This window comes from Fulmarus glacialis, unplaced genomic scaffold (assembly GCF_000690835.1).
Source record: "Fulmarus glacialis isolate BGI_N327 unplaced genomic scaffold, ASM69083v1 scaffold36578, whole genome shotgun sequence".
NCBI lineage: Eukaryota > Metazoa > Chordata > Aves > Procellariiformes > Procellariidae > Fulmarus > Fulmarus glacialis.
In genome coordinates this window covers 1-13774 of record NW_009228301.1, presented here as the reverse complement: position 1 = coordinate 13774, position 13774 = coordinate 1, and the positions used below count along the sequence as shown (strand labels likewise).

The following is a 13774-nucleotide window of genomic DNA, read 5'->3' as shown; positions in this document are numbered from 1 at the left end:
GGATTTGTCCTTGGTAAAAACCAGGTTTGTTTCCTGCTTTAAAAAAAATTTAAACCTTGACAAAGAACTAGTTCTAGAAGCACAATCATGCTCATTAGCAGATCAGTAAGAGAATGTTTTCCTTCTGTACTTTGAGCTGACTGCATCCTGAATGCAACTCAGACATGGCAGTTTCAGAAAAGTCCAGGTGTGAGACTAAGTTACCCCAATGTAGCAGCTGACAGGGAATAAACTCCAAAATAATTAAAAGAAAGCAAACAGGTTTAGTTGTCCGAACAAGGAATTTTAATTTTAGGTCAACTATTGAACTAGGTCAACATCCAGTTCACAATGTCTACAGATAGTGGGCATAGCCAGTCACTACGGTAAGTTTATTGAAGCACCAAGCTCCACACAAGACTGTAAAATACATTTTAAACTACTAGTAAGAAAGCTTCTTCAAGTCAACAATACTGTTAAGGGCCAGAGTTTAAGGACTAAGTTTTCACCTTCCAAGCTATTTTAAGACAGCCAATCCACTGCATAAGCAAACCAAACTGCTACATACTGAAACACATAGAGCAGCAACTGTATTGAACAATTCCTGTAAATAATTCAAGGATACATTGAAACAGTATGGGTAAATTGTAATTTTTTTATTGGAAAACAAATATACAACTTGGAATGGATTTGAGGCAAATCGTGCCATAAGCAGATTTTCTTGAAAATAAGTGGCTAAACAAAGTTTAAAAAGCATAGTAACAAGAGGAGAAAATGTTTTCTGGTACAGGACCAGCAGTACAAAAAAAAACTTGTGTACGAGTACCTGGATAAATCACCCGTTTTGCATTAGTGCAACTTAAGTTTCATATTGTTGACTGTCAATCGTCCACAACGTTAAGACTCCACATTTCAACAACATGTTACAGGTATGGCCACAAACAAGTTACTGTGAAGTAAGCCAGGAGAATGATTTTTACAGTGCATTAGCCACGTGTATATATACTATTCACATGGTTTTATCCTGCAGTTAGCTGCAAGAGTCCTTATCCTCCATCACAGAAAGCAGAATAAACTCCTTTATGTACTGGAGAACTAGAGCCAGCATGTTGCTTTAACTAAGGAATTGCTAATGCATGATAAACCCTAGCTTACTTTATGTAACTTGTTACACTAGTCATACCTAAGTCTCCTAAAGAAAGCTACTTTCTTTTTAAACAGACAACCCAGATGTTCCCTCAGTTAACCAACTCCATCTAACTTTAGATGTGCAGAAGGGCTTAAATATCCAGAGTAAGCCACATGCAACATTTGTTACTTAGATCAATTTTCCAAAAATCAGAACAGTGACAGTAAGATAAAGGAGAAAAACATGGAGGAATGGCCTTCTAATTACTATACATGCATATTCTTTTGACAGTAAGGGAAAAACCTTTTACAGATAAGTTACAAACAGAGAAAAGGCAAATAAACAATTTTGTACAAGAAATTTAACACATTCTGTACAACGTCTTCACTTCGCTGTCATCATTTGTACAAACTCTGTAAAAGGAAAGAGTTGTATAAGAGTTATTCAGAGAAAAATCTGAATTGCAAGATCTGAGAAGTGACCTGCCTTACTAGTGCTGAACACTTAAAACTATGTTTTCAGTTTATATACACTATACATTCAAAAAAGCATCTTCAAGACAGTCCCCTTTTTCCCCAATCACACCTAAACCCCTCCTATTTCTAATGGCAAAAGGCCTCTACTTTTATCAAAAAAGTTGTTCCTTCAGTGAATTGGGGAACAGCCTTATTTCCAAAATAAAACATTACAGGGTCCTCATGCCCACTGACTTACAGATAGGGACAAGATATCTAAGAATGACTAAGAGATCAGTAGAAATTGTGCTGAAGTGACGATCAGTTAAGTAGGTGTACAAGCAAGACATGGTGTTGGTTTGAATTTTTTTTCAAAGGAGAATAGCTCAAGTCTTACTATTTGGCCTGACTGGCTTTAAGCAACTGAGTCATTGCTTATTCACAGCACATTGGAAGTTAGATCCCACAAAATAGGATTCTTCACTTATCTTGCTAAACCATAGTTTCAGGTACAATAACAAAAAGAAACTGGGAACCTGGAAGGAGTTAACTGGTTGCTCAAGTTTCAAAAGAGCAACTGGAAACAAGAGGGATGCCTACCCTCTCTTAGTGCCAGCCTCTAAGCAGTCTATTCCTAAGTACAGTTATGGAGCAGCAGCCTTGTTCACAGAAACACCTTTTCACTCACAGATGAGTGCTCACCCTGAGGCCACAACCAAAAAGGCCTTAAAGGGAAGCCACACCTACACCTCAGAAACAGGAAGGGTATTATCTGAAAATACCCTAGCTCTTTTCTATAAGTGCTCAGAAAGTTAAAATGAAAACAATCTCAGTGCTTCTGAGCTGCAAGCAATTGTCTAACAGAATTCCTTCTGCTTGCATGACTTCATTTAAGTTTCAATGCCAGGAAGAAAGAAGGAAATAAAAATAAACTACTGCTGCAGCTGATTTGTGTGAAATTATTTAAGAGGTCTTCTAAAGGTCTTGAAATTTCTGCGTATTTTAGAGGCTTCCCCCCTTTAATTAGTAATTTTAAAAGCATTAATAAAAAAAATGAGTGACTTGCTACAGCGAGATCAACATTCATTAGCAAACAGAACAGTATGAACAGTATGTGAACATCTCTGCTCGCTTCCTTATTCTAATGGTCATTAGGCATCATTAGATTTAGGAAGTTATTTCTTACACTGCACAGCTGAATAGTCATTTTTTGCCTTTGGCACAAAGGTAGCAATAACCCACTCAAACTTAAACCTATTTAGAGGTACACAACGTACATACTAAAAGACATTAGCTTAAAGGAACACTAACTGTTAAGATCTCATCTGAACGTTGCCCTGTTTAAACTTGGTGTGGCTAATCAGCATCTACATAATCACCAGCATGAAAAGTGCTACACAAGAAGAATCAGTTAACAACTCCTTACCTTCATAGTTTACTTGACCATCACCATCGATGTCTGCTTCCCTAATCATTTCATCAACTTCTTCATCTGTTAGCTTCTCCCCAAGATTTGTCATCACATGACGGAGTTCTGCAGCACTAATGTAACCATTACCATCCTGGGAGGGGAAAAAAGGAAAACTGGAATAGACTTATCTAAGGCCTAGCAACTTAACTATAACTTAAGAATACTGCAGAGCAAGTTGAACATTAAGAAGTTAGCATAGCTTTAACCATTAGCATTTGCACAAGGTAAATGAGAGCTGTAACCATATCTTCAGTATTGTCCAGGATCTGAATCTTAAAAAGACATTTTAAAAACAACTTATCCAATACCGTCTACTTCGGCTGTCCTATCCAGAGACATTTTTTAATCACCAACAAAGCAATCAGCACCTTTTGCAACCTTTTTAGGTGACAGATGCCTATTCAGTCTTGTGACTGTCTAGTTCAAGTGACTATTTCTTAGAACAGAAGCTACTTCTCTCATTCACCTATTTCATGGGAGTCCAGCACAAAGCCACAAGGCCATCAGAGACCACTTTTACATATTCCATTCTAGTTGGGACACTGGATACCAAAGTACTAGTGTATACCAACTCTGGACTGACTTTTTCTTCCCCACGCCCCAAGGTACTTAACGTAGTATGTTTTTTGTTTAAAAATGCACCTTGCTTAAGGAGCTGAGTAACTTTAGACTCATTTAGCAATTTACTTAGTAAAGTAAATGATAGTAAATGAAAGATTTAAAAGATTACCATTTTAAATACTTAAGAAATTTCCCTGCCAGCCTTGTACAAGTATTTTAGTATCATAGCTTTATAGTATCACCCGCTACTATCATGATGACTCATCTGACTTTCAGGTACAGTACCACAGTAGACTGAACTTTAGGGTGACTAGTTAACCTAGAGGTTCTAGATGACAGGACTGCAGATACCCCTCAATTCACTGAGGAAGCTGATTAGAAGTCAGACTGCATTTTCATAACAGAAGTATTTGTTAAGGTAAACATTTTAGTACCTTGTCAAACACACGGAACGCTTCTCTAATTTCTTCTTCACTATCTGTATCTTTCATTTTTCTTGCCATCATTGTCAGAAACTCTGGAAAGTCAATTGTGCCATTGCCTGCAAGATAGTTACTTTGTTAGAAAAACACGTTTTAGGCACTTTATTAGGTTACTTGTTAGTGAAATCTTACCATCAGCATCGACTTCATTGATCATATCCTGTAGCTCTGCTTCTGTGGGGTTTTGACCAAGCGATCTCATCACCGTCCCCAACTCCTTTGTAGTTATAGTACCATCACCATCCTTGTCAAATAGTGAAAAAGCTTCTTTGAATTCTGTACAACAACAACAAAGGAGTTAATCCCTTCAGCTTTCAAATGTTAAGTTTACTTCATCATGTAAGAATCCATTGCTGCTTATTGTTGTAAATTACCAAACTTGATTTCATTCTCAAGAAAATTTCAGTATACTGCTCAGTCTCTATAATTGTAATGCCAATATGGAAGCACCAGCATTCGGAAAACCCATCAGTCTACCAACCAACCACATTTTGACCTAAATAAGATGGAAGGTCATCCATTTCAGAAGTACTCAGATGTTTGTTACTATCTATCTTGAACAAGATCCCCAATACAGAGCTGAAAGGAATGGCTATCTGCAACTAGAATGATCCACATCCTTGGTAGGAATTGTTTATCTCGTGAGAAAATGATAGGAAATTACTTTGAGAAAGCTGAAAAATGGTACTCAAAATACAAATGCTACAGCTTAATAGCACTTCGATTACTAATAGAGGAGACAAGTCAATGGAAAAAGGTATAATCAGACCTAACTAAAAATAGTCTCTCATTATAACTCACTTCCGCTGGACATGCAAGTCTGAACAGCATATGCTACATGAAGCTGCAGTACCTAGCCCCACAGGTCTTAACATTTGGCCATACCTAGGCTAAAGAGGAACTTCTCCTAGTTCTCTCCCCCATTGGACTTCTGCAGTTCTTCAGTGTATGTATATACATAACTCCAGTCAGTTGTTCAAGGAGGAAAGTCACTGGAGTCTTAATTTCTGAAAAGCTGCTTAGAAAATTGCTTCAGCCCTACTATATCCTGAATCAGCCTTCATAGAACTAGTCAAAAACAGTTGTAAGACTGCTTAACTGTGTTTCAATGCTACCTCTTAACCCCCTACAAAGGCTGTATTGTAGCCAGCAATATTAATACAAGCATAACATGTTCAATTGTCCAGTCCAAAAATGGAGCTGTTTTAATCCATGCCATCTGTTTGTCTTTGGCCACAGACTTTAAACTAGCTCACTGGACCGTAGTAGCTCATACACAAATTACAGTTAAACATGAAAAACTTATCTACTCCCTTGTATAGTTCAGATTCTTTTACAGCTTTCAAGGCACCCAAGATCATGCCTTTGGGGAACTCGTTAGCTCAAGGGTACTCCTGCATCAGAACTACTTCCAAGAATTAATTTTTCAACACTTCCAAGAAGCCAGCTTTCCAGATGGTGGGTTTCCCAGACCAGAATTAGTCAGAGCAAAAGTTGTGTTTTCACATGAACTGCATGAAGTCTTACTTCACCCATTTCATACTCTGAAACACTCGAGGTGAGTATAAGCTGGCAAATGTTAAAAATGCAACCACAAAAATAAGCTTTTTATAGTTCATGAGTACAGCTATAATACCAGAGCCACAGTTGAGTCTCATCCAGGAAAAAACCACTCTTCTACATCTAACAGTCTGAAGTGTTCCAAAAGCCAACTCCTGCTGTTTAACACATAAGAATCAAAGCAAGGCTACCACAGGACCAGACAAAAGAGTTTCAAGCCAGCATTGTACAATCACAAAGCAGAATAAGGCCTACCCAAATAGGCAGCTATAACCTGTACCTACAGTAACTTCCAGTCTTTGCGGCTAGTTTCAGTTAGCTTGGAGGTAACAAACAGGTTTATTAGGAGTAAAGTTTTACACCAGGGAAGAAAAGGCTTTTGGGTCAAGCCTAGTAGAGAAGTTCATAGTCTATCATGGAAGGATCTCAAAAGGGGAACATTGAGTCTTCATCAAGAGTCAGGTACTCAAGAGTTATTCAAAGTCTTTAGCTGTTAACCACTTCATCCTTAGCTTGAAGGTCAACTGTCACTAACCCAAACACGAAGCAGACTTCTCAGTACTGCAATGACCCTGCTTAGAAAAAGTAATACTTATTTTTTATGCAAAATTTGAAGACTTGCTTTCTACAACATGGGCCATTCAGTGGTACATTCTGAACACTTGAAATGAACCACCAACTCTTTACCTTTCTTTTACTCAAAGATGCTGTAGGCTAAGAAACATAACTTTAAAGAAAGTAAAGTGAGTCAAAGATCAGCAGCATATTCCTGTCTGAAATGCTGAATCAAGTTAGGAGTACAATTAAAATACCTCTTTAACCACTTCTAGGAACCACCTCCAGTAGCTAGAACAAAGGAATAACAACGTACACAGATACAGTTTAGACTAGAGCAAGAACAACCTAGCATAGCTTTGGAGGATTTGCAGCAATGGCCAGTGAAGGCAGCTATGAAATACTGAAGTTTAGTGAGCAACTCAATTCTGGCTTCCTGCAACATAAGATTACAAAACACACCTCCCACACTTAAACAGCTTATGACTCCATGTAGCATGTAAAGCAAATCCTCCCTCTATTCAACGCTCCTCCATATCAAACGGCAAATAAGAATTCGCTTGTATCCTAGATAAGGCTAACCTGTCACAGAAACCTGAGGACAGTGCCACTGCAGAACCACTCACCTTCAGGCCAGCCTACAAGGTTTCAGCCTTTCCTTCCTTCTGAAAATCGCACTGCATCAAGAGAAAAGACTACTTCCAGGTCCCACGAAAGAAAGGCTAGCCAACAGAATGTGAACTCTAACACCCTAGCTCAAAATGTTCTATTTAACAATAGTTTCTGAGGCATCTCTGCACCACATCACCTTTCCAGATGAAGTGGCAGTCTTCAGTGACCTAATATGTTCAGTGAACCAGAACTAACATTGCCACTCTTGCAAAGTTTAGCCAGCTATGCCTGGAACTTTTACAGGAGAATGTCAATTGTTCTCTTCACAGCTACCAGGAGCTCAACACTTAAGCATGACTCCTTCTACTATGAAATAAATTCCAAATAACTCTTGTGGTGAGATCCCCAATGGAGAACCACAGCACACTAAAAAAACAAGGCATAATGAACACCATACATAGGCCTACTTGTTCAGAGAGCCCATTTAGACTCTGAGGTCTAGTGGAAGGAAGTATAGCTCACTGGGAGAAAAAATATCTTTAGATTTTCCCCCCCTTGACCACCCACAGCAAGTGGTCCTGTCCTATACACCTTTTTTAATACAACGCTTAACCAAAGGGATACCCATTTGAGTCAGCAACTTCAATTCTTACTGAATGAAGCTGCAAATAGCATTCACAATCTGTACGTACTCAACTTTCAAAATCAGTCTTTCATACGAACAAAACCTGGGAAATCTTTCACCCCTACCTATAATGACAAGAAGCTTCAGTCCTATATGACTGAAATAAGAACATCTGGAATCTTGAACAACCGTATTCTGGTGCTTTACAGCAGAGATGGAAGATTTGTTTTAAGCCCAGGAGAAGTGGCTGCTTTAACTACTTTGGCCTTTATTTAAGAAAGGGAACATTGTCTCTACCTTGTAGTACCATTTTCTTAAGCCCACCTTCAAATCAAAAACTAGGTATCCTCAGATAAGCTGAAATGGAATGGTAAGGGGCTCAAGCCTTTAAAACCAGTCTCTGTAAAACACACAAACTGTACCTATAACAGTTTTCCCATGCAAGACACTGGACTTCAACAGCAAAACTAAGCAGACTGCTTAGTCAGACTGTAACCCTTCCTAAGCAGTACTAGGGATGGTTCCCTAACAGACCAGCAGTGGGCTGTCTTCACATCAGAGGTTTATTGTTTACTTGCAAACACATTTGCTTCATGAAATACCATAGCTGAACTGAAAGTGGCAGGCCATTTTACACTGGATACTAACACTAAGTTATACTTTTATTCTTTCCACACAGATGAAAACCCTCTATTCCAGTATGACAAGCTTATTAATACTCACTTTTGGCTCAGAGAACTATACTATCATTACTGAATAGCTAACATTTGCACTAATCCTGAGGTAGCATTAATAAGCTTCCTGTTTATATTCCATAATCAGCTGCATCAACTAATAAAGCTTCTACAGTAAGAACTGGAACAATGAACCACTATTGAAAAGACAACAGTGACAATTGATAAAGCCTGCTCCAACTAAACTGATCACAAAACCCTTAAGATATGTAGGCCACTTCGAGAAAAAAAATCTCCAGTTGAACTAGATTCAGCTTGTGCTTACTCATAAGCCAGTACCATAGCAACAAGTAAATAGACTAAGGACTTTCCACAAAACCATAATTAGTCTCCTATGAGTTAAAGCAAGCTTCTGAAGTCTAAAAGCTACAGAAGAATGTTCTTACACTTCAAATTTGGCAATTATGGTAAAAACAAACCAGTTCATTATGACACTTCTGTTTAATACAGTACCTTCAAGAGCTACACTGTCATTAAATAGCAGTACCTCTCAGAGGCTGTTTTGTATGCTTGACCTGGTACTATTAGATTAGCAGAACCCTAACACCCTCTAAAATCATTTCACATGACAGTTATGCACACTGAGACTTCCTACTATTAACACTATACACTTGTCAGATCAAAAACCCTAAAGTTTTTGAATGTCCATGGCAAGGCTGAATTCTGCATTACCAGCTTTAAGTCACATCAAATTATTGAAGTTGAGATCAGTCTTCAGAGAGCAGTGACAGATACTAGTTTGTGCAATCTGCATGAGTAGGAGACATGATAACCAGAAGTTTTAGCCATTAGTTGTCAGTGCATAGAAACCATTGTTGGGGGCCAATACTGAGATGTAAGAGATGCATATTTATTTCAGCATTTCAGAGCAAGTGCGAGACCATCAGCACAGTGCACAGAACACTTGTGTCCAAGTACACAACGCAGTTCCAAATACGGAGTATCAAGAGTTGTCATCATGAAGCCAGTCTCTGCTGTTATCAAAAAACAGCCACCCTGAAACATCTTTGCTGACAGGAGACTGGAAAGTAAATTATTTTTGCCTTCTGTTAGAAGAGCACTCCAGATTCCAAGTCTTCACCAGAGATTTGCCCCCACCACTGCCTCTCAGTTTGCACTTCTGTAGTCATGACACTAAAAACACTACAATTCTGTAGTCATGACACTAAAAAACCCTCAAGTCTCAAGTCTACTAGCTAGTAAAGCTGTGAGGATTGTCCAACTGTTCTAGAGGACAAAACTTCAGATTCATTGTATCCATGGTGCTTTTATCTATCCATGGCAAGATATGATTTATTTATGCATGATTAGATAAGCCTTTAAAACTTAGGTGACAAATTAAAACATTCCACAATACTTCTTTAGTATCTAAGAAAGCTAAATATCTTGTGTAACACAGACTGTCACTGGATTAAGACATGTGCTGGGTCAAGCAGGAGTAGCAACAGAGCATGTAAAAACCTCACCTGCAATCTGCTCTTCTGTCAGTTGATCAGCCTGCAATAAAAGAGAATATCATTATAGTTGTAGGAAAAGTTCAAGGGAAAATAAGACAGATTTGTAGAGGCCTCCGAATATGGTAGCTGCTCTTCAGGACTTATCTGTAGCATTCTGAAATAGTTCTAACACAGCTCAAAAGGATTGCATGCTAAGTGAGAACTGGCAGCCTGTCCTCATTTCCTGACCCTGCAGTATCTGGTACACCCAAATAATGTATTACCATGTGTATCAATCCATTACCTGAGCAACACCAGCAAACTCAAGGCACACAGGTCCCTCTAGACTGGTTTTAAAACCTCATTAACACAGCGGACTACTGGTAGTAATACTTTGGTAAACTAGCCTCAGTTTTAACACTAGACACCTCAGGTCTAAGTAATGCAGCAGTAACCCCCAAATCCCAAACTGAAGGTAGACTAGTCTCTTCTGCTAAGTTACAATGCTGTAAATGAGAAAAATATACTTTTCTCTAGAATTAAATCATCCCTTGATTAACATGAAGCTTCATGTCCAAGACCTGGCTATAAAAAGCAGTCCATATAATCACTACTATCAGCTTCAGCCCAAACTGGCAATTTCAATGCATTTGTCATATGGCCGTCAAGACTTTTTTTTCTATTGTCTACAGACTTAAGTAGCATAAGGTAGTTTACAGAGCCACTAGAGAAAGGTTCAGTGGTGTAAGACACACAATTTCTGTATCAGTTGGGTAAGCCCTGGTTTATACCTCATTTTGCTCTACCACTGACCAGTTTCAAATCAACTGGCTTTGACAGCAGTGAAAAAACCCCTCAGTCTTCGAGGCCAAACCCAAAGCGGACTTCACTCTTGAAAGAACAGAAAGGTTATTTGAGGACTGTAGAAATACATTCCCTAGGTTTTCAAGTCAGCTGATTCTTCAAACAAATTCTGGATAGCTTCAGTTGAGTTGCACTAACAAGGCCATGCATTTCCTTCAAGCTCCTTGAGCTCTTTACCCCATAGTAGTCCACCGAAGAGTCAAAAAAATTTTAAAATACAGAAAAGATACACTCACATCCTAAGTTCAACAATGCTTTTTTTAGCTTTGTTCCTATTGTGACCATTTCAGCAACAACTTTTTTATAATTACTGCAATATTGACAGGTAGAAACATTTTCACTCATAAGCTGTGCCCACAAAGGTTTCTCTACACATTAGCCATCTGCCAATGAAATACTTCGAAAAAGGTATATACACCACCTGTCAATTTTTACTTTACTGATTTCAATTTGAATTACATTTCTATATTGCATACAAACTTGGAAGTTACCAGCTTCTGGTCATTCTTCCTGTAACAGAAATGAAGTTAGCTGCTCAAGCAACCATACAAGAGCTAAACTGCTTACAAAAAATGCATACAACACAACAACAGCCCAATCTAAAGGCCACAATCAGTGATTTCTCAGACTGCCTGTGGCTCACCCACTCTAAGAATCAAGACCACACTACTGAGCAACTTCTAAAAGAGCAGCCAATGCATACTTGCAGCTGTAGACTCCACTTGTTCCAATTTCAGCAGCTGTAGGAAATATTCCCATGCAGGTTCAACTTTTTGTTTTAAAAAAAAAGAGATAGTCTAGGGTGGCAGCAACACTGCTGAGAACATCACCAATTTACCATTAGGCTTTGAGATGGAAGCATTCTGCTCATCACCTAACAGAATTTTTGCTTGTCTGGAGTGTATCATTAACACAGATAGACACATATCTTTGCATACTATTTACATTTTTATTGCTTTAGTGAAGAGAATGATGTGCTACATTTCTGTAGGATATTTATATCCACAGAAAGCTGTAGATCAGATTGAAGTAGCAAGAACCTAGTTTATTTAAGTCAATACTTATGAGTTACCAAGTTGGGTCACATACTGTTTTATATAAACAGCTTTATATAAAGACATGACATTAAGCAGTATTTAAGCTGTTAAGTGTTCCCAAACTCTTCCTCTCTAACTCTTCCAGCAACTTAAAACATCCTATTAGCCACTAACCATAAATTTGGATAAGGTTTGTCAGTACCTGTAAGAGGTACAGTGTTTGACAAGAGCACGAAGCTTATTAGAAGGCTCAGGTATACAGCAGTTGAAAGATAAGCTAGGAGAGGGGCAAGGTTGAACAAACACCATCTGTACTCTGCAGTGCTAGGCTCTGCAGGGACTGCTGCGCAACAGCAGTAAAAGGCGGAGCCAGCAAGCCTGCCAGATCACTGCCTCCCATGCCTCTCAGGTGGAGGGCTATCAGCCCGGACCCATGCCTGCGAGTTACAGGCCGCTATGGTCTTCCTAGAGGGGCCTTCGGGAGTTCTTTGTCCTGAATTTAAGCTAGATACTCATGCACCATACATGTGACAGTATGCACACCTTCAACAATGCAACCCAACTTCAGAAACAAATAGTTAAACAACCTAACATGCCTATGCTGAAGTTTTGACATGCCCCTTACTCAGGTGGCCAAGATCCACCTGAAAACCTCCTTTGATGAAGTCAGGGAACCCATCATAGCTTTGACACAGCATTCTCCAATTCATGTTGCAGCACTTTCATTTTCACCACAACAGCCCCCATCCCCCTGCCCCCAGATTATGTTGAGGGCCTGACAAGGAATCTAAGCCTCCTAGGAAAGAAGGGGAGCTGCTGTGTGTGCAGCAGTTTCAGTGGCACATGCAGCCTCTAGAGGTAGTGTTTCATTACAGTTGTAGCGTTGTAGCTGCTATGCAGTAATCCGTTTGGAAGACCCTCAACAGAGCTGACTAACACTGCCTGATAGAGAGCTATCAGCAAATCACAGAACAGATGACACCATCCCCCTCCAAAACTTGGCATTTTGGTATACTTCACAGGTGTTAGATCTGAATAGACAGTTCTGTTCTGGCACGACTAACTGAAGAACAAGAACTAGACAGACTAGCATATAAGAACAGAAATTATGCTTGTATAGGTTAGCTTATTTTGGGAGCAAAGCATTCTGCTTTATCTAGTATGTGCAGTATTGGACAACATATATTCACAGGTTTAGCCAGTCTGGTCTGTCAGGATGAACTATAACCACAAAGTGTCACTATGCCTCCTGGACACACCCATTTTTATATAGACCTTGCTTGAAGATACTCCATTTTTGGTTCTGTACAGATGATGACTAAAAGCAGTAGGAGTCTTTTGCTGCTAGATTCACTGCTTTTTTCCTTTATAGATGGTTTGCTGTACAGGTTCACAATTCAACCAAAAGAACAAATTCAGGCTTCTGTTCACCTAATTTCTTTGCCCAAGGAGAGCACTTCAAAAAAACCTTAAATTTAAGTACCCATCGTTCACATTAGACATGGCGAGTTGATAGTGATCTGATTCCTTAAAAGCACGTAATGAATGAAAAGGCAATTCCACTATACTGCATCTTCTCTTAATGCAGAGATAATACTAAGTGGTCATTGGTGTTGCTTTTGCGACAGAATTGTTCCTTTTTGTATGTGTTTCAGTATCCGCTTGTTTTAATTAAAAAAGCTAAACTCATATCCTTCAGACCGAATTTGAAACAATTCTCCAATTCCACAAAATGTGTTCTATTTCGACAGTTGATTAAAATCCTAAACAAACGCATTGCTAGGAAAAATAAATTGTGCTTGATCAAGAAAATGCAGAACTGTCCACCGCAATGACCAACGGGAAGCCAAAACTGTTAAAAAAAAAATCCCTTGTTCAATAGAGCCACCGACAGCAAGGCGTTATCATGAAATCGGCAGGGGAGAACGGCTCCAACGTGAGCTGACAACAGGTCTAGCGAGGAGGGAGATGGTGCAGTGAGGCAGCCTGCCCCTCATCATCATGCTGCTCAGAAGCTGCAGGGCTCCGCATTGCATTATTACCAGGCGCAACATTTCCCGCTGGCACCCCAGACATCTTACGCGCCCGCGCCAGCCGTTGCCGCGCCGCTGGCTCTCCAGCCCCATTCAGCCGCACACGCCGGCTTGCCGGGGGGGGAAGGGAGGGGGAGGAAGCGATAAGAAAGTGGAGCTGGTGCTATCGTGGCAGGCTCCTTCCCCCCTCCCGGCACCCCCTACGCGGGTCTCCTCCCAGGAGGAACCGTTATCTGCCGCT

The 13774-nt window shown here is 39.6% G+C and overlaps 1 protein-coding gene across 1 annotated transcript; it reads right to left on the bottom strand.

Annotated features, from left to right (window-relative positions):
* Window positions 1-262: 262 nt before the first annotated feature.
* On the bottom strand, window positions 263-13626 carry LOC104072075 (calmodulin). The gene is made up of 6 exons (XM_009583443.1): window positions 13543-13626; window positions 9630-9660; window positions 4210-4353; window positions 4030-4136; window positions 2990-3125; window positions 263-1521 (listed from the first exon to the last, which is right to left on the bottom strand). The coding sequence occupies exons 1-6, from the start codon at window positions 13624-13626 to the stop codon at window positions 1493-1495; spliced, it is 531 nt and encodes a 176-aa protein (XP_009581738.1). The 3' UTR covers window positions 263-1492.
* Between the last annotated feature and the right edge of the window lie 148 nt (window positions 13627-13774).

Excerpts from the sequence above, each read along its gene's own strand:
- LOC104072075 (XM_009583443.1), bottom strand. The coding sequence starts at position 13,626 with ATGGGGCTGGAGAGCCAGCGGCGCGGCAACGGCTGGCGCGGGCGCGTA. Across the intron at positions 9,661-13,542 it reads AGCGGGAAATGTTGCGCCTG|GCTGATCAACTGACAGAAGA; the intron begins GTAATAATGCAA and ends CTTTTATTGCAG. Across the intron at positions 1,522-2,989 it reads TGGTCAAGTAAACTATGAAG|AGTTTGTACAAATGATGACA; the intron begins GTAAGGAGTTGT and ends TTCCTTTTACAG.